Raw genomic sequence first — 21,562 nt, forward strand, 5'->3', positions numbered from 1 at the left:
TCTGTTATTTATCTGGGTGCAGGGCAGTGCAGGATGGCACAAACTTGTTAAATTAAGTAATCCACATTTCTTCCCTACAGCTTGAGGCCACAATGGTTAAGACATCTATTTCTCCCAGTGGAAGTGAAAGCTGGGATCCCTCAGGGAAGAAACTATATACTAAGGTCATTAAGACCACTGATTCAAAATAGGATTCACAGGGGACGCCTGGGTGGCTTAGTTGGTTAAGCATCTGACTCTTGGTTTTGGCTCAGGTCATGATCTCATGGTTCTCAGGTTTGAGCCCTGCATCAGGCTCTGTGCTGTGTGAATTCTCTCTCTCTCTCTCTCTTTCTCTCTCTCTCTCTGCCCTTCTCCAGCTTGTGCTGGAGAATAAATAAATAAACTTAAAAAAACAAAACCAAATAGGATTCACAGAAACGGTGTTCAGGTCTGGCCCTTGGCCTGTGACATCCTGGAGAATAAATTCATACTGCTCCTTTTTGGGTATGGACTTTCTCCGAAATGGAAATATTTTTACTATCTTCTCCGACGATAACTGATCATGGTATAACATTCATGCAAAACAGCTAATACAAAACCAACCCCATGATTCCAAGTTGCAAAACTACTTCTGGTTAACTGATGGGTATTTCCAAACTACCTTTAGTATATATTCACATATGTACAGAGAAACCCAGGCCCTTTCAATGTAAATAAGATACTATATATTATTCATAGTCTTTCTCACCTAAGAAAATGCAGTATATCAATACACAGACCCAGCTTACAATTTTTACTTGCTCCATTGCTGTAATAGCTGCATTGTTTATAAAGGGAAAATTTTTTTCATCCAAAGGGGATTGATTACATAAATTATGGTCCGTCTATACCATGAAATTCCATGTGGCCATGGAAAAAATATGTAGATCTATTTATGCTTATACGAAAGTGTTTAAAAAATAAATTTAATAAGCAAAGTGAGAACCGTTACATATACTATAATATCATTGTTTAAAAAAGAAAGAAATATTTAAATAAATATTTAAAAAGTATATACAGCTGTAAATAGTAGTTATGGCGAGAGTGAATGGTGTTTGAAAGAAACCCAGTTTTATTAGTTAAGGAGAAACTTTTGTATACTGCTTTTTTTGCCTTTTTTTTTGACATTTGAATGCTTGTTTACTAACTCCGTTAACTGAGGAACTCCTTATTCTGTCCATCATTATATCATTGTATTTTAAGAAAAATACCTGCTCTTATAAAGTCACTGAATAAATATTTACTTGAAGACTTTATAGACTAATTTATTAAAAATATCCCAGTTAACATCCTGCACTTGCTTTTCTGTTCTGAAGTAAGGTTTGAGACTGCTTTCAGACCTTTCCCATCTCTCCACTGACACAAGGCAACATCTTCCCTTGAAAAGTCCCAGTTCCTGGAGTAACTTACCAACAGAGGAAGATGTCGGTAAATGTCTCTGCTGTGGTGAAAAGTGCAAATATAATCCAGTACATCATCCATTTGACCTGTTGAAAGAGAAAGCAACAAAGCTAGTAGAAAACATCAGGGCTAAATGGCCAGCTGCCCAACATCAAGAAGAAGAAGAAAAAGTGGACAATGAGGTATGTTCCGGTAGTGTATCCAGCATTTGTAACCCCTTCTCCCTATTCTTCCATAGCCTGTGTCCAGTTCCACTCCAGGCCTTGGGTCTGGAGGCAAACACACTTTTCCACAAGTGATCCGGGCTCCAGGTCCAAGTAGTCTCTGGGTGACCTTCAGTAGCCCTCAGGTAAGCTAGGGGGACCTGCAGACCAGGAGTGACTCAGGATTCAGTTAGGCCATTTTTTCCAAGACTAACACCAGGTTAGTAAACTCTCCAGAGTTTACACTGGAGAGACACACTTTGGAAAGAACTTTAACCAGATGAGACTTTCTGGAATGTAATGGTGGTCACTTAAGAAAGCTTTCCTGTGGAAAAGTCTCACAACTCCTCACAGAAACTGGATCTTTTTAAAAAAGTCTCTCCCACATGAACATCTCTATCCATTTCAACTGCCTCTCTCCCCCAGTAGAGTCTTCGTCACCTATCTCCTGAACTACTGCAAGAGTCTTCTAACTGCTTCCTTTGTCTTAGGGCTTCCCCCCGCTCCCACCAACCCATCCTATAAACAACCTCTATACTAATCTCCCAAAACCAAAAACTTATCAGACTACTCCCTAACTTAAAATCTCCCAGACTGCAGAATAAAGTCCAAATTCCTTAGTCTTCTCCTTCTAGTTTCTGGTCATGGTGGAGTGAGGTATTTGACTAGCTTTCCTGCCAACAATGATAACAAACTCTAAACAAAATATTTAATTTTTTTAATGTTTGCTTATTTTTGAAAGAGAGAGAGAGAGCACAAGTGTAGGAGGGGCAGAGAATGAAGGGAACAGAGGATCTGAAGCAGGCTCTGCGCTGATACCAGTGAGCCCGATGTGGGGCTCAAACTCACGAACTGTGAGATCATAACCTGAACCAAAGTCGGGTGTTTAACTGAATGAGTCACCCAGGCACCCCTAAACAAAATATTTAAAAACAACTGTTTGAAGGTACTAGAAAACTATCAAAAGCTGGCAGAAACTGGAAGGGATTCAAATCTTAAAATAAGGAAACCATACCAGGATAGATCCATGTTAATGTGGCTGGGAACAATCCCCAGCTGGCAAATCATGGAGCAGATAGAACTCAAGAAGAAACCCATAGTCCTTTTCTTTTCTTTTCTTTTTTTTTTTTTTTAAAGAGAGTGACATGCATATGTGCATGAACAGGGGAGGGGCAAAAGGAGAAGAAGAGAGAGAATCTTAAGTAGGCTCCATACCCAGTGCAGAGCTGAACACAGGGCTAGTTCCCATGACCATGAAATCATCAGCTGAGCCAAAATCAAGAGGTGGATGCTGGGGCGCCTGGGTGGCGCAGTCGGTTAAGCGTCCGACTTCAGCCGGGTCACGATCTCGCGGTCCGTGAGTTCGAGCCCCGCATCGGGCTCTGGGCTGATGGCTCAGAGCCTGGAGCCTGTTTCCGATTCTGTGTCTCCCTCTCTCTCTGCCCCTCCCCCGTTCATGCTCTGTCTCTCTCTGTCCCGAAAATAAATAAACGTTGAAAAAAAAATTAAAAAAAAAAAAAAGAGGTGGATGCTTAGCTGACTGAGTCATCCAGGTGCCCCAGGAAGAAACTCATTATCTTTTTGCCTGAGGAACTGCAGAATGAAATTTGAGACCCTAGAAATGTTGGAAATTAAGAGGGAAAAAATCACAGACAGGGATGCTATAAGGGGGCAGGACACAAAATCCACATATAAATTCCCTTTAAATATTTGCCTGGCCCCTGAATTGCACAGAATCAGGTAATACTCCAAGGTTTCTGAGAAAAAACAAAGATGGAAAGCTGAAAAAGTTGAGCAGAAATTTAATTTCACCCCACTGTAGTAGAAACAGAGTTTGGAGTTCAAGTCCTGCCAAGTTAGAGGAACTTGGTAAACATTCGAGAATCTCCACTGAAACATCTAAAAGGCATACCTTAGGAAGAAACATTACATCCCAGGACTAAGAGATCAGCTCTAAGACTACGGACAAAACTGAAATACCCTTGCCCCAATAAAATGTAAAATTTAGCTGCCATAAGATCAAGATGAGTTTAACTACCTACTAGAACAAAACTCAACATTCTTTACAAGAATGTAACATAACCTTATAGCAAGATTACAGGATATAAAGTTAATATATAAAAGTCAATTGCATTCCTAAACATCTGGACAAATGGAACTTGAAAGTTAAAAAAAAAAGTATCATTTACATTAGCAGCAAAAAAAAATGAATTTCTCAGGAATATAACTAACAAAATATATAAAAGATCTATATGAAGAAAACTACAAACTCTGAAGAAAGAAATCAAAGAAGAGCTAAATAAATGGAGACATATTCTATGTTCAGGGACAGGAAGACTCAATATTGTCAAAATGTCAGTTCCTCCCCAATTAATCTATAGATTCAATGAGTCTAAATCAAAATGCCAGCAAATCCTTTTGTGGATGTGAACAAACTGATTCTAAAGTTTATCTGGAAAGGTGAAAGACCAAGAATAGCCAACATAATACTGAAGAAGAACAAAGTTGTAGGCCTGACACTATCTGACGTCAAGACTTACTATAAAGCTACAATGATCAAGACAGTGTTATTGCTAAAGGAATAGATAAATAGATCTATTTTTAGAATAGAGAAATATAATAGAGAGCCCAGAAATAGACCCTATAAGTACAGTTAATCGATCTTTGACATAGCAGCACAGGCAATTCAATGGAGAAAGAATAGAGGTTTTTTTTTCCCCCAAATGGTGCTAGAACAACTGGACATCACATGAAATACAAAGATAAGTAAATTAGTAAGTGAATAAGAAAATGAGTGAATAAATAAATTAATGAATCTAGGCACTGGTCTTACAACTTTCACAAAAATTAACTCCAAATGTATCATAGGCCTAAAGGAAGATGCAAAACTATAAAACTTCTAGAAGATAACACAGAAGAAAACCTAGGTGACCTTGGGCTTGGCAATGAGGTTTCAAATACAACAGCAATAGCATGAACCATGGAAGAAAAAAATTCATAATTTGGACTTCATTAAAATTAAAAACTTCTGCTCTGCAAGACACTGTTAAGATAATTAAAAGATAAGCCACAAAATGGGAGAAAATATTTTCAACACATATATCTGATAAAGAACCCATATCCAAAAATACAAAGAACTCTTAAACTCATAAAAATCTCATAAAAAATAAACAACCCAATTAAAAACTGAGCAAAACATCTGAACACCTCACCAAAAAAGATATACAAATACATAACAACTTATTAACAAATCTTTTTTTATGAAACCTAAATTTTTCTTCTGTCACCACTTAACAAGACACTTATCCTAGGAGGACAAGGTAGGATTCAATATTATTTTTCTTGAAAAATATAAATATGTTAAAGAATCTATAGGAAAAAGTAGATATAATGAGTGAAGAGATGAGGAATTTCAAGAGAAAGAAGGAAACTCTTTAAAAAGAACCAAATGATACCCTAAAACTGAAAAACAGAATATTTGAAATTTTTTAAATTACTGAACAGAATCAAGAGCAGACTGGATGCAACAAAAGAAAGGATCTGTGAACGTGAGGACAAGACAATAAGTCAATAAGACAAAAATATAGATTGGAAAAAACAGAGAGGCTCAATACCTATGGAACAGCATCAAGAACTAACATATATGGAATAGGAATTTTCAGAGGAAAAAGAGAATGGGACATAAAAATTATTTTAAGAAATAATGACTGAATTCTCCAGAATCAGTCAAAAATAGCAAATCCAAAGAACCAGGGAGCTCAGAAAACCTCAAACAAGATAAATACAAAGAAAACCACACCCAGGCACATCACAGTAAAATTGCTGAAAAAGAAAGAAAATCTTAAGAGGTGGGGGGAAAGACATACTACCTACAGGGGAACAACAATGGATGACTTTTCATAGGAAATGATGAATACCAGAAGAAATAAAATAACATATTTAAAGTGCTGAAAGAAAATAAATCAACCTAGAATTCTATACCCAGCAAAAATATCTTTCAAAAATAAAGGCAGTTCTGGTGAATGCACATGGTCATTGTGATTCTGAAACATGTGGCTCAAGAGATTATTTAGAGGTCTTCTTTATTCAGAAAAATGACTGTCCCTTGGTAACCACCCTGGTTTAATCCATCAAAAGTAACTACTGTCTCAGAGACTACATGTTATCAAGAGTACCTGCAGCAGAACAGGACTGTCAGTAGGGGGCAAAGAAGGTCTTTCCAACTGTACATTTCAAGGCATGCTAGGGCCCAGGATCCAGGAATTCCCAACAATGGTATCCAGATACACAACCAGGAGCCTGATTTCCCCCTCTATTTTCTTTTTCTTCTTAGCACTCAAACCATGCTCTAATATCTTCAATTAAAAACAAAGGTCAATGAGGGGCACCTGGGTGGCTCAGTTGATTAAGCATCCAACTCTTTATTTCAGCCCAAGTCATGATCTCACCCCTTGTGAGTTCAAGCCCTGGATCAGGCTCTGCCCTGGCAGCACAGAGCCTGCTTGGGATTGTCTCTTCCCATCTCTCTCTGCCCAGCCCCCACTTTCTCTTTTTCTCTCAAAATAAATAAACTTTAAAAAAAGGACAATGATAACAACAATAAAAAATCCCTTTCCTTGAAACAACCCTTAGCTACAAACTTCTCTAGTGAGTCATCTATACTCGCAGTGTCTACTTCCTCATCCTCCACTTACTCAGTGCACTACATTCATTAAATTAATACTGCTCTCACTGGGGTTCCCACTTTGTAACATACTTCAAGGGAGTATAGCTGACCCTTTTTCAGTTTGTTTACTAAATTTGCTTGACTTTCAGATGGATACAAAGCTATCATTTCCTGAAAAGCTCCCCCAACACCACAACTGTCCTGGTTTCCCTCTTGACTTTCTGGCTACTTCTCAGGTTCACCAGTTCGTCCACAAGGCTTTGTCCTAAACATTCTCTTCTAACTCTAAATAAGACAATCTCCCTGGGAAAACTCTCCATTCCTCACCTAATACAGCCAATCAATCATCAAGTTCTGTCACTTCCTGTCTCTTATTTCTGTTGAATCTATATTCTCTCCATCCCCTTTGCCGTTTGCTTATTTCAGACCACCAATATCTCCTACCTAGAATAGAACTACAGCCTTTTTCTTGGTCTCTAAACCCCTGACCTAATCTGACCTTTAATCAAATCTACTAATCTATCCTCCATATTCCAGTGAGAATGATCTTCTTAAATCCAAATTTGAGATTCTCCTTCCTACTTTAAAGTCTTCAACAGTGCCATACTGTTGTTAAGATAAAGCCCAAATTCCTTAAATTGGTTTACAAGTCCTTGCATAAATGAAACCCTCATTATTTCCATAAAAAGCTCCCTTCCACCCCAATACTTTCTTGAAATTTTCACTCCAATTATAATGAACCTCTTTCAGTTCTCTGAACAGTGCACCTTCTTTTGCCTACAGATTTCAGCCCTCAGATCTCAGCCTAAATATCATTTTCTCAAGGAAGTGTCCAAAGTTTGAGTAAGTACCCCTCCTTTCTTCCTCCCACGCTGTCATACATGCTCCCTGTCATACACTTACCAGTCTGCTTTGAAAGAACCTATTTATTTCTATGATTTTATTACTAGGTTGTAAGCTCCCTAAGAGTGGAGACAAGTTATTCTTGTACATCAGTATATCTCTAGTACTTAAAACCATTATTGGCACATAGTAGATACTACAGGGATATGTTTTGAATGACTCGATTAGAATGTTGGCTTTGTGAATGGGAAAGAAACGATGGGTTTTGTTGGTTTGTTTGTTTCGAGAGAGGGAGAGGGTACAAGTGATTGAGGGGCAGAGGTAGAGGGAGAGAGAGAATCCCATTAGGGGCAGAGAGAGAGGAGGGATACAGAGAGAAGTGGGGCTCACCTGAAGCAGGGCTTGTGCTCACTGGAAGCAGGACTCAAGCTCACCCAATGTGGGGCTCGAACTCAAGAACTGTGAGATCATGACGTGAGCCAAAGTCAGATGCTTAACTGACTAAGCCACCCAGATGCCCCAAGAAAGTATGGTTTTTATATGTTGAGAAAGAATATACTTTGGTAAATACTGGTTTAGGTGGCTTTTTGAGGAGAAGAGACAAAATTAGACAGCTTGCAAGGCAATAGATGTTCCCCATGAGTGCCTGTTGAATGGATGGCTGGGTATACATAGGGGGAAAGGGGCTTACTGAAGCTAAGGCATAGTGTGATATGGAGCCACTCACACCAGCAAGAAACTAAAGAAAAAGGCAATTTAGGGAGGAAGTTGAGCTGCATAATGTTGAGGAGAGTCTTAGAGGACATTCAAGAAGAATGCCTAACAGGCTCCTGATAAAAGGATAAGACCAAATCTCAGAAGGGAGGTTGAAACTATGGACAAAGACGAGGGAGCCATGGCAAAGAGGAGGCTTGAAGTGTTAACCTAAAGAAGTTTCCATCATGGACTCCTTCACTTTAAATATTGTCATGCAGAAAGAAGGGTCTGAGAATGATTTGCTGAGTGAGACTAACAGGGTAAATGGAATATGTGACTCAGAGATGGAAACCATAAATAAATTACCAGGAAATGGTTTTCCCCATCATGCCACGGAGAAACCAAGTAATGGCTGTTTTTCCCCAAGGTTTGAAATAGAACTTGCCAAGTTTGAGGGATTCTATGTAATACTTACTATAAGATGAGGGGAAGCCTGAGTGGGCCAGCATCCAGAATAGAGAGCACCAGAACAGAGAGAGGAAGCTAGGCTGATTTGAGAAGGAATGTCCAGGAGCAACTCAGGAATAGATCGTTGACAGCATGACTGGGAAGTCCCTCTCAACTGGTCAGAGGCAGGATTCAGGAGTGAGGAGATAGGTGAGGAGCTGAGACTCTAGACCATAGCAAGAGGGTAGGAAGCAGAGCCTAGACACTTTTCATGAACCACAAAGGCAGGCTGAGATCGCACAGCTCATTGGACCCTACCTCCCGGGACTCCTGGCAGCCTTCAAAAGGCCTCCCCCATGGGCTGGGGAGGTAGTAGGCTTAGTCACCACTTTTGCCTCACCTCATCTTTGGACCTTCCCCTACACCAGCCACACTAATATTTCTTGAGCCTTTCACACGCTCTTTCATATCCGAGCCTTGCTTCAGCCCCACAGAGAATTACCTATGCCTGTGACTGAGAAAGAAAAAATATGAGCCTGGTTTACAGATCACTCTGCACCATCTGTTAGCATGAGCTCACAGCAGACAGCTGTACAGTCAGGGGTGACCTGGAGAGAGTAGCAAAAGTGACAGTCCCCTGCAGGCAGAACTTTGAACAGTGCACTTAGCCTGGAAGGAGAAATGTCCTGAGGTGATGCCTTTACACTGCCACCAGGTATATTAACTGTATTTTCTTATTTTCTGTATTTCTGATCCTCTGGCATCTGAAGTTTCACTGGCTGGGGAAAGACCGCCCCTCCCAGGACTAGCCAAGACTTAGAGATAGCAAAGGACTTGCCCTGGAGCACATCTTTCATATGCAAACTGACCAGTCCAGACCCCATACTCCAAACTCCCTCCTTCACAGAGCTCTCACAGATTGAGCCAATATTCCCCAGCCCTAATCACTCCAGAACCCACTGAAATTACTCAAACTAGCCAATCCTAAACCTGCTTACACTGCTTAGCCTTGGCTTTCCCAAAGACACCACAATAAAGAGTGTGGCTCCCTCTGACTCCTGACAGACCCTGGTGTTCCCCCATGTGGCCCTCCCTGGCACGCTGGGCCTCCTACTTCTGGGAAATGGTAAGAACTTCTTCCTTCATGACAGTCATTTCTGTGTCTGCATGCCTTACTTAACCCGATGAAAACAAATCCCAGGTACGTTTTATCTTTTTATTATTTTTTTAATTTTTAAAAAAATCTTATTTATTTTTGAGACAGAGACAGAGCATGAGCAGGGGAGGGGCAGAGAGAGAAGGAGTCACAGAATTCGCTGTTAGCTGTTAGCAGGCTGTTAGCAGAGCCTGACATGGGGCTCGAACTCACAGACCTCCAGATCATGACCTGAGCCGAAGTCGGACGCTTATCCGACTGAGCCATCCAGGTGCCCCCAACAAATCCCAGGTACATTTTAAAACACCAGATAAGGATCGACTAAATAGTAAGGTACCTGGAAGGAACAAGACTGAGTGACTGGTGTCGAAGTGGTTTAGGAATGATGTGAATCGGCCCACGGAATTTAGATATTTGTGGTTCTTGCTCATGCTCACCAAAAGGTCCCCATGGCAGAGGATGCTTTTGGTAATCAAGAGGATAGATGACAAGCCCTGTGGATGTCAGCAAGACACTTTCCTCAGGGTGATAGGTCATGTTCAATGTGCTCATAAACCAGTGGCCATGGGGAAGTGACAGAGGTAGCAGATGGGCTTAGCGATGTGGAATCCCTCTCACCAAGGCCGACCTGACCACAACCACTGCTCAGAGACCAAGCTGCCAGCAGCAGCAAAAACCTCTATGATGGTACCCTATCTCATGGCCTCAGCCAGACTCCTGGGAGCAGGCGCATCATACCAGACATCTTCCCCCACAGAAAAAGTAGGAGAGTCTTTTCTGGAACACTCATTTATTCTGCATGTGGACTTGCTTCCCCCCCCCCCATGTTTCTGGCAGCCACAGAGTAAGCTGTGGACTCAGTGTCCTTTTCATTTTGATGCGTGCCACCCCACACTCTTTCTAACCAAGAGCCTTCTTTTATAGCAAAAGAAATCCAAGACTGTTAATAGGGTGATGCTTTTGGAAGTCTCTGATCTTACCATGCCCCCCCCCCCCCCCCCGCCTCCATTGCCCTGAGGCAGCTGGCCTTAAATTGTGTTGCAACAGCTTTGGGAGAGTTCAGGAAGAGAACCAGGTGGGAACAGTGAGCATTCTGTGTGGTTGATGCACTGCCCAGGAAGATGCAGTTTCTTCCATGAACCAGTAACCAACACAGGCTTCCCCAGCTGAGCCAGAATCTAAAAGTTCAGGGACCAAGGAAATGAGAGTGGTGTTTCTTATGATTGGGCCTTTTGCCAGCTCCTTGCAACTCAATTTGTGGCTCATGGACCAGGACCACTGGAACCACCTAGGAACTTATTAGAGATGCAGAATCTCAGGACACACCCCAGACCTAATGGATCAACGTCTGCATTTTAGTAAAACCCTCTGTTCGTTCCATATGCACACTGAAGTTTGAGAATCACTGGTCTAACGGATTCACAACATTTTTCTTTTTGCCCTCAAACCTCTGAGTTCTGCTTTTTTTTTTAATTTATTTTAATGTTTATTTATTTTTGAGACAGAGAGAGATAGAGCATGAACGGGGGAGGGGCAGAGAGAGAGGGAGACACAGAATCTGAAGCAGGCTCCAGGCTCTGAGCACAGGCTCTGAGCCTCAGCACAGAGCCCGATGCGGGGCTCGAACTCACGGACTGCGAGATCATGACCTGAGCTGAAGTCGGACGCTCAACCGACTGAGCCACCCAGGCGCCCCTGAGTTCTGCTTTTTAATACTTAACGGTACCTGAGGGATGAATGCTTTCATTGGGGATACCAAATGCTTCCAATGAAGTGAAAGCAGAAACTATACTGTTACCTGGCCATTTCAGGACCGCGATGTCCCTAGAAAATAGTAAAGCGACTCATGGGCTTTCATGGGTGACTGTTCCTGATTATCAAGGGGAACCAGAGTTGCCGCTAAACAACATGGCAGGAAGGAGGGTGCGTGGAAGTTAAGGAACCTTGGGGGGGAATCTGAGTGTGATCATTCATACAAGCGAGTACAGCCTTGTTCAGAGGTAAAAGTCAGTGGATCATTACCACGGCCTTACAGAGGCAAGATTACTAAGGCCTCAGATTCCCTAAGAATGAAGATTTAGGCCACACCCTGGATAAGGAACCCCACTCACTAATGCTCTAACTGAAGACAAAGGGAACATGGATTAAATGGTAGAAAAAGGAAGTAATAGGAAAATGGTGAAAGATTTTGGAATGGGTACCCTGTAGAATGCTAGATGCTGTCCAGAGCCCCCTTCTGAATTATGTTGATTCTACATGTCTTGTTTTTCAGTATCTTTGAGCTATTTTAAAATGTTGTAGGGGCGGCTGGGTGCCTCAGTCAGTTAAGTGTCTGACTTCAGCTCAGGTCATGATCTCACAGTTTGTGGGTTTGAGCCCTGTGTCGGGCTCTGGGCTTACAGCTCAGAGCCTGGAACCTGCTTCAGATTCTGTGTCTCCCTCTCTCTGCCCCTCCCCCGCTCACGCCCTGTCTCTCTCTCAAAAATAAATAAACATAAAAATTGTTTTTTAATTTAAAATATTGTAAGTTATAGAAAACTGACTACAACGCAAATGATTTTGTCCATAGAGGTACAACTGATCTCCCCACACTCCCCCAAAGTCAGCTGAATATCTATTAACAAATTCATTTAATCATTCCTGCCTGCTTATATAACATCTGTTCTTTGGCATCTCCTTTGAATTGTTTTTATTTTTTTAACACCTTACTGGTTCCCTTATTAATTAATAAGTTAAGTAAAACTTTCAACGTGTGTCAACTTTATTTTTGTACAAGAGTCATGAGTTTGCCTTTAAAAAATTATCTTTTAGCAGAATACATAATATCACCTATGAACTCATGACTACTTGCATGACTAAGGACGATAGCTTCTATCCATATTTTCTTCCTTTCTGTGTTATCTATAGACTTAAATATTTTAACTAGTTTTATTCTTATGTATTCTCTTTCTCTCCCTCATATAGTATATGGGGTATGTCAATGATGGGTCACTTGCTAATTTAATTTTTAGAGTTCTGCACATTAAGGTCAGAGTCTGAGGAGAAGGCTTTGCCAGAAATACTGGATCTGGTGCTGGACTCAGGTAAAAAAAAAAAAAAAAAAAAAAACTGGATTTGCCAAGGACATATATTATATAGCATTCTTGTTGGAAAGTTTTTTTTAAAGCCAAAATATGGGCAAAGGAGTGAATGTGGGTGTTGATCAGCCAAAGAGGTAACTGACATGGAGATGTATATTTGTTTTTTTCTACCAACATCCAATGCCTTCTAATTTGGGGAAAGTCTCCCAGTACGAGGATGTTTGTGGGAGGCAAGGCCTGTTATATAGGCTTAGGAAAAAAAATCAAACACTTGCATTTAGGATTTTTGAATCTTCAGGGAATGTTCCCAAGGCACAGATAGCTGGCAGCCAGTGTCCCTGGTGGTGACATTGGCAGCAGATTCCTCACCAGAGCCTTCCTGTGACGTGAGCTTGGCTGTCATCTCAGTGAGATGTGACTATGGAAGAATGGTCAGAGATGCTACTCGCTGGCTCTGAAGATGGAGGAAGGGGCACGAGCCAAGGGACACGGCTGGCCTCTAGGAACTGGGACAGACGAGGAAATGGACTCTCCCCTAAAGTCTCCTGCGGCGCCTGGATGGCTCAGTCGGTTAAGCGGCCGACTTCGGCTCAGGTCATGATCTTGCGGTCCATGAGTTCGAGCCCCGCGTCGGGCTCTGTGCTGACAGCTCAGAGCCTGAAGCCTGTTTCGGATTCTGTGTGTCCCTCTCTCTCTCTGACCCTCCCCTGTTCATGCTCTGTCTCTCCCTGTCTCAAAAATAAAAATAAAAACGTTAAAAAAAAACAAAGTCTCCAGAAGGAAGGTAGCCCTGCTTGATTTGAACACAGTGAGACCCATGACACTTCTGACTTCTAGAACTGGGAGACAATATCTTTGTGTTGTTCTAGGGCCCTGCATTCCGGTAATTTGTTAGAGTGGCAATAAAAAACTAATACAGTGGGCTACTGTAACATGCCAGGGAAAACACGAAGAGAAGTGCATTTAAGAGAGTGGCAGCACAGGAGGAGAGGCCTGGTTGAAGGATCATTAGGGGGGGCAGGGACGAGGGATGCCGTCTCGAACCAGGTGTGTGTACAGGGCTGGGTGGTGAGGGGGAGGCGGAAGTTGGAAGCAATTCCAGGTTTCTTTCTTGGATAAACGGGCTTAGTGGTCAAAAGGAGGAAAAGAGGTGAGTGTAATGGTGAGTGTGAATGTGTGTGAGAGTGCATGTGAGAGTGTGGGGTGTGTGTGGGTGTGTGAGAGTGAGAGAACATGTGTGAGAGCACATGAGTGTATGTGAGAGCACATGAGAATGCGAGAACATGTTGGGGAGCATGTAAGTGTGTGTGAGTGTGAGAGTGAGAGCACATGTGAGAGCAAGTGAGAGGGAGTGAGATTGTGAGTGCGTGTGAACGAGTGCAGGGAAAGCAGACGGGTCTCTCCTAATACCACGTGGCTCCTCTGTCTCAATGCCATTTTTACCAAGAAACTTTCTAATCTTAACTCTCAGGTTTTCCCTCCTGGGAAAAGCTCGTGCTCGCCAGCCAACGCAAACAGCTGCTCAGCTCGTCAGTGATATTTTTCACTCCAAACTAATGAATTGCCATTTTAGTCATAAACCAGGCTCCTGTGAGTTTGGTCAGAGCAAAACAATTTACCGGCGTCTGAGCTTCCCCCAGATGAGTTGACAGAATTGAGTTTCTGCCCCTGCACAGATGAGTTGACAGAATTGAGTTTCTGCCCCTGCAAAGTAGAGGATCAGACCCCGCACCACGGTGGCCCTGATTACGCTTCCTTACTGGGCTCAGCTTTCCCGCACCCCAGGCTGAAAGGAAGAGAGAGACACCTTGGAAAGGCTGCCTTGTGTTTTACCCCTGTGCCAAGCCAATCTCGAATCATGAGGTTCTGTGCTTGCAACCTGACACCTATTTATAGTTCACACTCCGAGATTCCCTCGAATATACCAGGGACCCAGCCTCCAGAGAACACACCCCTATCTAGACCCCCTGCTTCATAGCAGATGCAAGCCCAGGCCAGCAGTTCTGGGAAACTGAGGGAACGGGGCGGGGGTGGGGGGGAAGTTCTGGTAGCAGTTGATCTGGAGGTGGCTGATTTCATCATAAAGGCACCCTGGAAAATCTGAGAAAGAAAGTGACTTTCAAATATGCTTTATTTCTTTACCTGTGCCAAACTTCCAAAATGACAGCTGAATAAAAGAGGGAGAACAAAGACCCTTTGTCCCTCGCAACGCTAGGGGCCGGGATTGTTGATATCCACCCCTCAGATTAGGATCCAAGGCTCTTGGAAGTTAGGTTTCCTGTCCAGCATTGCATCAATCAAATGACAGAGCCAGAACTTGACTTCAGACTCCTGATGCCCAAGTCCACATGTTTTGTACTTTGACCTGGGTTTCTGTGCTACCACAGGATGGGGTACCCTTTCCTCATCACCCACCCCATGTAGGTCTTTGTCGAGCAGGGGCGGTCTGATGATTCTCCTGCCTAGAGGTACCCCGCACATCTAGACCTGTGATGGTGCCACCCAGCAATAATATGGTCCTCCAACCTCTAAGTATTCTGGATTCCCTTCTCAGCGCCTGCACCAAGGAGGGCATAGGGCATCCTGCTTCTCTCAACACTTCACATCCAGCTTCCCCGCAACCATCAGGCCCCCACCAATAAGAGCTACTTACATATTCTTTAATGTCCTTTGATTTCACAGCCTTGTAGGAATAATACGCAGGGTAAAGGGTGCCAAATATAAGCCTGGAGGGAAGACAGAGAGAGAGAGAGAGAGAGAGAGAGAGAGAGAAAGGAGAAATGTCATTTTCATTCATCCTATTTGATGGAAAAGGTCTGTCTACAATGCCAAAAACACTTTTCCATGCTCCAGAAAATGCTGCTGAGAGGCTTGATCTAGTTTTTTGAATGCCCTAAAGGTTTCCTCCCCTAGCTGGGATGTGCTTGGAACCTCTGTCTTCTATTTCAGTGGCACATCCACCTTCCTTCGGTCTGTGATTTGGCAACATGAAAGAGTGATCCAGGGTCATGGAAGCCAAAACCGGGGGTGAGAGTGGGTGTGGGAAGCCAAGTTGAGCAGCCACGACCCCTGAAATTAAAGGTCAAACTCTCCTCTCCTGCTAATCCCCACTGCTGCTCTATAAAGCCCACCCATACCTTGGGCTTCCTCCTCTAAAATAAACTTTTCACTTAAAGTTCCTTCAAATTTCACTCCCTTCACGCTTGATTCCCACATCCTGCAGCCAGAATCAGCTTTTCAAATCGTAAATCCAATCAAGCCAACCCCTCTTTCCCAATACACACACCCCCACCCTGCATTAACCTGCTTCTCACTGCTCTTAATAAGAGGAAGGAAAAGTGAGACCAGCACAACCGCTTGGGTATCAGCTCCCACTGATCCCTGCCCAGGGCTGCAGGGGGTCATTGAATAATTTGACTCTCACCCTCTCACCCCTGCCCCTAAGGGCCTGCATGGCATAGCTCCACCACCTTGCAGCATCCCCTCTCAAAGCCTCTGCCTGTGCTGTTCTCGCTTTCTGGAATCTTCCCTTTCCCTTCTTTGCTTGTTAATGCCTGTTCATCTATCAGATCCTGGCTCTATCATGACTTCCTCATGGAAGATATCCCCAACTTTACCGACTAGGTCAAATCTCCCACTACATGAGGTACACAACATCAAAATGCTCACTTTGATGGACAACATCTCCCGAACTCTAAGTGCCTGCAGACCACAGAATGAATCTGTTTTATTCCACAATGTGTTCTCAGCACCTCAATGGCTCTCAGTGGATATTGAGACACCTCCAAGTGTCAATTCAGGTGTAAGCTGATTGGGAACAGAGGCACTCTGGTCCCAGACCCCACATGAGCCAACATCTCCTCTAACAACCCCACAGATAGAGAGCCTCTAGGGTCCCTACAAGGAGACACCACACTCAGGAAGCCCAAAGCCATGGCTTCCTCGTCAGGGATTCAGAGGCCATACAGAGAAATTCCAGTCCAGATTCAATGTACCAAGCAGGGGTCAGTTTTACTAAAAGCTCTGTGGCCAGGTAACACCTTCACATTTCACATTCATCAGGTTTCCGGGGGAAAAACGGAAAGTGAGTGGAACTGAGTCCATTTCTGATGCTGAAAGAGAAAGGGCTTTTTTTTTTTTTTTTTTTTTTTAATTTTTGGGACAGAGAGAGACAGAGCATGAACGGGGGAGGGGCAGAGAGAGAGGGAGACACAGAATCTGAAACAGGCTCCAGGCTCCGAGTCATCAGCCCAGAGCCCGACGCGGGGCTCGAACTCACGGACCGCGAGATCGTGACCTGGCTGAAGTCGGACGCTTAACCGACTGCGCCACCCAGGCGCCCCTTTAAGCTGCATTTCAATTAAATACGATGAATTTGTTTTTAATTAACCTGATTTAACCGACTGCGCCACCCAGGTGCCCCAAGAGAAAGGGCTTTGTAACCTTGACTCATACAGGCCTTGCATTAAGTGCTTTATACGCATTACCTCAGGCCTCAGACTTGCCTTGATTAAAAAACAAAAAACAAAAAACAAAACGTCTTTTACAGACAGGATACCAACACATGGAGTAGGCAGTCACCTGCTTCTCTAAGGTTGTGGGACCATAAGAAGTAAATCAGGGGCTAGGACCCAGCCAGGTTGGCCTCCTCCAAGCCTGGCTTCTGACCACCACTGCCTACTGCTTTGGACAGCCAGGCCATCCTTTGGGAAGGCCAGAATTATGTGTGGGGAGGAAGAGAAGCCAGCAAAGGGGACAACAGAATAGTCTGAAAGGAAGGGGAGAATGAAGGACTGGGGGAGGCAGGAAAGGAATTTCAAGAAAGAGAATGAAGGCAACAGTTTCGAAGGCACTGGGCAGGCCAAGGGGGATATCTCTTGTGGGAGTCCACTGGGCTGAATAACGAGCCAGCTTGGTGAGGGAGGTCTCCCCAACCACTCCTCCCAAGCATCCTCAGATGTCAGGGAGTCTCAGTTTCTTGTGAGGCCTTTCCCCTTATCCAAACCACCCGTAATGGTTTCTTCGATGTCTGTCTCTCCTAAAAGACTGTATGTTTTCCAAAGCCCAGGATGGTATCTGTCTCATAATGCAACCCCCCCCCCACCCGGGGCCTGGCAGGTGCTCAGTAAGTACCCATTCACTGTGTGAAGTTTCAAGAGTGGGGAAGTGAAAGCCAGAGCCGTCCAGGGGACAATTGTGACCTTGGGACTGAGGTCTCAGCATCCAGCGGGGAAGCCAGACGGCACCAGGCTGATTCAGCAAAGCCTCAGGCACAGTGCCACAGGTTCCGGAGAAATAAACACACCGCTCCTTTGGCACAGATGCCCTGGTTATTAGCCACGTCTGCCAGGATGGCTTCCAGCCCCTGCCTTGAGGCAGCATGTGAGCTTCAGAAATGAGAGAGGTGGAAAACACATCATGACCCAGGGCCAGCTTATTGATTTGTTCCCCTGTGAACCCCAGCAAGTAGAGTGGAGACACTGACACCATCTGAGTGGTCACAAAACCGGAAAGCCTCAAGGGCACCCAGACAAGAGAGGCTGTGCTCCGTCTGCTGGACCCCTGCTGTGACACGGTGGCCAGTGTTCCCCTGCGTGCCACCCCACCCCATGTTTGACGGCACAGGGACCACAAGACAAATTTGTTTTCCAGCCTCTAAAGCTTCAATTAGGCCAGCAGGTAGTGGGAAACACCTAGCTCTTCACTGCTCAGGACAGAAGAATGAGATTAAAACGGCAAGTTCTGGGGTGCCTGGGTGGCTCAGTCAGTTAAGCATCCAACTCTGAATTGTAGCTGAGGTCATGATCTCACGGTTCGTGAGTTCGAGCCCTGTGTTGGGCTCCGTGCTGACAGTGCTTGGGATTCTCTCTCCCTCTCTCTCTGCCTGTCCCCCCACTTGTCCCCCACCCCAAAATAAATAAATTTAAAAAAATTATTTAAAAAATGGCAACTTCTACCAAATCTGTTCTGGAGAAAAGAAATAACAAATGAAGCAGATCCAAGCCAAAGGGTTTTGGCACTTAATGTCCATTCAGATCAAGTCCCTTCTCCAGCGCAACACTCCCCCCGCCCCCCACCTTCCTTCCCAGCCTCAGCCTCCGGATGTCACAGCCAGCAGCTCTACCCTATAAGCCATGCTCACTTGCTCCCAATCTGTGACTTCCTGCCCGCATCTCAGTGCGTGACTTTTCCACAACTCCCCAACTTCTTTTTTCCTGATAAAGTCCGACTAATCCTTTAAGACCCATCTCAAAAAAGCCACTTCTGTGTACCTTTGGTCACTTGCCTCTCAGAACGTTCTTGGCACTCTATTACAGCCTTTTATGCTGTAGTATAATAATCACAATAACAAATCAATATAATAAATAATAATAAATATAGTAAATCAATGTTAATAATGATATTAATATTGCTGAGTGCTCACTAATGCCAGGCACTGCTCTACAGGCTGTACACATTCTCTCACTTCATCCTCTCAACACCCATTTGGGTCAAGAATTCTCACTACTCCATTTTACAGACAAGGACACTGAGACCTAAGGAGACAGAACAGCCAGGAGCAGAGGTGGGATGTGGACCTGGGAAGCCTGACTATGGGGCCCGCCTTATTTCTTCTCCCCGGGTTGCCTGTCCTGGCTGAGTTGTCTCCCCAACCAGAATATGCAGGTCTGGTCTGATTAGTTGGGTTCCTATTGCCTGGCGCAGTCCCTGCCCAAGTGGGTGCTTGATAAATGTCTGTTGAGTGAATAAAGACAAAAGAATTGCGATCTTGCTCCAAGGAGCTTAACCCACTTGATAGATTCATGTTACTCTCCCCACAAGGTCAGGAGGAAAGCAGTAAAATACTTAGGAGGATTTAAAGTGCTCCAGGTACTCAAGGCTGGCCCCAGCAGAGGGAAGGTGGGGGGCTTCAGTGCCTCCCTCTGGAGAGGAGACCAGGTCTGGCTAACACCTTCGTTCCTGTTGTTACTGAACAGAACCTCACGCCACACCCCACAGCCTCAGAGCCCAGCACCTACCCTCTCTTCTCGCTGCTGTCATTTACTGCTACCCTGAAGCCCCTACCCCTAACTTAATGGCTCTATTTATTTATCTGCTTGACTCATTTCTCCTATCTTGGCCTTGCATTCTTTCTCTTGCTCCAAGTTAAGGGCCTTCATCCAAGGGCTGCCTCTCCCACCACTTCCACAGCTGTAGTATCTAGAAGGGACCATGAGTCTCATCTTCCAAGGCAGTGGTTCCCCACCAGAGGTGATTTAGTTTCCTCAGACACCTGGACAATGTCTGGAAATCCTCTGGTTGTCACACTGAGAGAGTGCTACTGGTATCTAGCAGGTGGAGGCCAGGGATGCTGCGAAATATCTTCCAATGCAAAGGACACCCCTCCCCCCAACAAATAATGATCCAGCTCAAAAAGCCCAAAGTGCCAAAGTGGAGAAACCCTGGTCTAGTGTGCTGTTTCCCAGTCCTTGGCCATGGATTCTTCACTCAGTCATCAAGGACAATCTGCCCGAGTTTGATTTTTGTTTTGTCGTTTGTTTTTGTGTGTGTGTGTGTGTGTGCCAAGATTGGGGGGTAAGGGGGGAAGCCCAGCATCCCAGGCAAGACAGCAGATGCTCAGATAGGAAAGGGCTACTCAAAATGGCAAAGACCACATACCTATCCCATCGGTCAGTGTCAGGGAAAACACAACTCTGAAGCTACTTATCAACTTCCTGGAGCTCTGGCCAGGAGAACAGAGGTATTGCTCACATGCATAAACCGTAACTATGATGCCAGTTACAGTTACCAAGGAGGAGTGCTTACCATTCCGGGAGCCTGCAGGGGAGCAATTGCTGGCCTGGAGCTCAAGTACAAGCTATGGGACAGGCGGTTGCTAACCTTGGCCAAGACTTCTGCAAACCACGAAACAGTATTTTCTACAGTCTTCTCAGACATCCTAGTGTTGGACTGACATTTCCCAATCCCAAATTATGTTGAAAATTTAAAAATCAATGTTAAGGACATTTTCTTCTAAAATTAATTTCTCAATATAAGAAACATAACAGGCCTAGTGTATGGTTGTTCATATTATGATAAAACAAATTGAATTTAAGGAATAGTATACCACACACAGGCTTCTGGAATGCTGAATTTCTAGACCTGCCAGTAGTTATGCAGAGTTCTGCTTTGTAATTACAAATGTATATGAAAATGTACACATATATTCTATGCACTTTTTATATGTGGATATTTTATAATTTTTAAAAGCAGTGTCCCATATCCAAAAAAATGAATTTGCACAAAAGGTCTTCCAAATCATGAAGGTACACTGTTTCTTTTGGACATCAAAAGGCTATTAAATTTTTTTTTAATCTTTTTAATGTTTATTCAGCTTTTGAGAGAGAGAGACACACACAGAATCCGAACCAGGTTCCAGGCTCTGAGCTGTCAGCAGAGAGCCCAATGCGGGGCTTAAACTCACTGACTGTGTGATCATGACCTGAGCCAAAGTCCACAGCTTAATCGACTGAGCCACCCAGGCACCCTGCTATTAAATTTTACATTGATTACATTTTGTGCTTTCTGTTCTTAATAAAATAAAAAATAAATAATTTCTAATAGTTTTACTCAGAAGGTTTTTTCCTAAAAGCTTATGAATCAATTTTTATTACTCTCTATGAGAATTAATCCCCAAGACCACTTTGCTGTCTATGCTAATAGAAGGATGCTCCTTGGTTTTTGAGTTCCTACTGGCATTTGAGTAAGTATACCATAATTCTTAATACGAAAAAACTTTAAGACATGGCATATATTTGAAGTTTCCTATATATTCTTTCCTGATGCATTCCATTCCCTCCCCCCCCAAAATAACCACTATCCTGAATTTGGTCTCACTATGTTTTTATTAACTACATAAGGCATGCAAAAAAAAAAATTATAACTGCTTAAACATTATATATATGGAATTACACCCCATGCATCCCACTGAAATACGTTATTTATTTATTTTTGAGAGAGAGAGAAAGACAGCACAAGCAGGGGATAGGGACAGAAGGACAGAGAGAGA

The 21,562-nt window shown here is 43.7% G+C and overlaps 1 protein-coding gene across 1 annotated transcript in view; it reads right to left on the reverse strand.

Annotated features, from left to right (window-relative positions):
* The window catches only part of REEP1 (receptor accessory protein 1), a 62,697-nt gene extending 42,246 nt beyond the window's left edge, over positions 1-20,451 (reverse strand). Inside the window, exons 1-5 of the mRNA XM_047069200.1 lie at positions 20,320-20,451; positions 20,173-20,236; positions 17,831-17,900; positions 15,167-15,239; positions 1,432-1,508 (exon numbers count right to left, since the gene is read on the reverse strand). Coding sequence (XP_046925156.1) covers positions 1,432-1,508; positions 15,167-15,239; positions 17,831-17,900; positions 20,173-20,236; positions 20,320-20,451 — 416 coding nt within the window. The remainder of the gene's footprint in view (positions 1-1,431; positions 1,509-15,166; positions 15,240-17,830; positions 17,901-20,172; positions 20,237-20,319) is intronic.
* Between the last annotated feature and the right edge of the window lie 1,111 nt (positions 20,452-21,562).

This window comes from Lynx rufus, unplaced genomic scaffold (assembly GCF_022079265.1).
Source record: "Lynx rufus isolate CCGP_SWC_20201006 ecotype Redwood Valley unplaced genomic scaffold, mLynRuf1.p SCAF_8, whole genome shotgun sequence".
Lineage (NCBI taxonomy): Eukaryota > Metazoa > Chordata > Mammalia > Carnivora > Felidae > Lynx > Lynx rufus.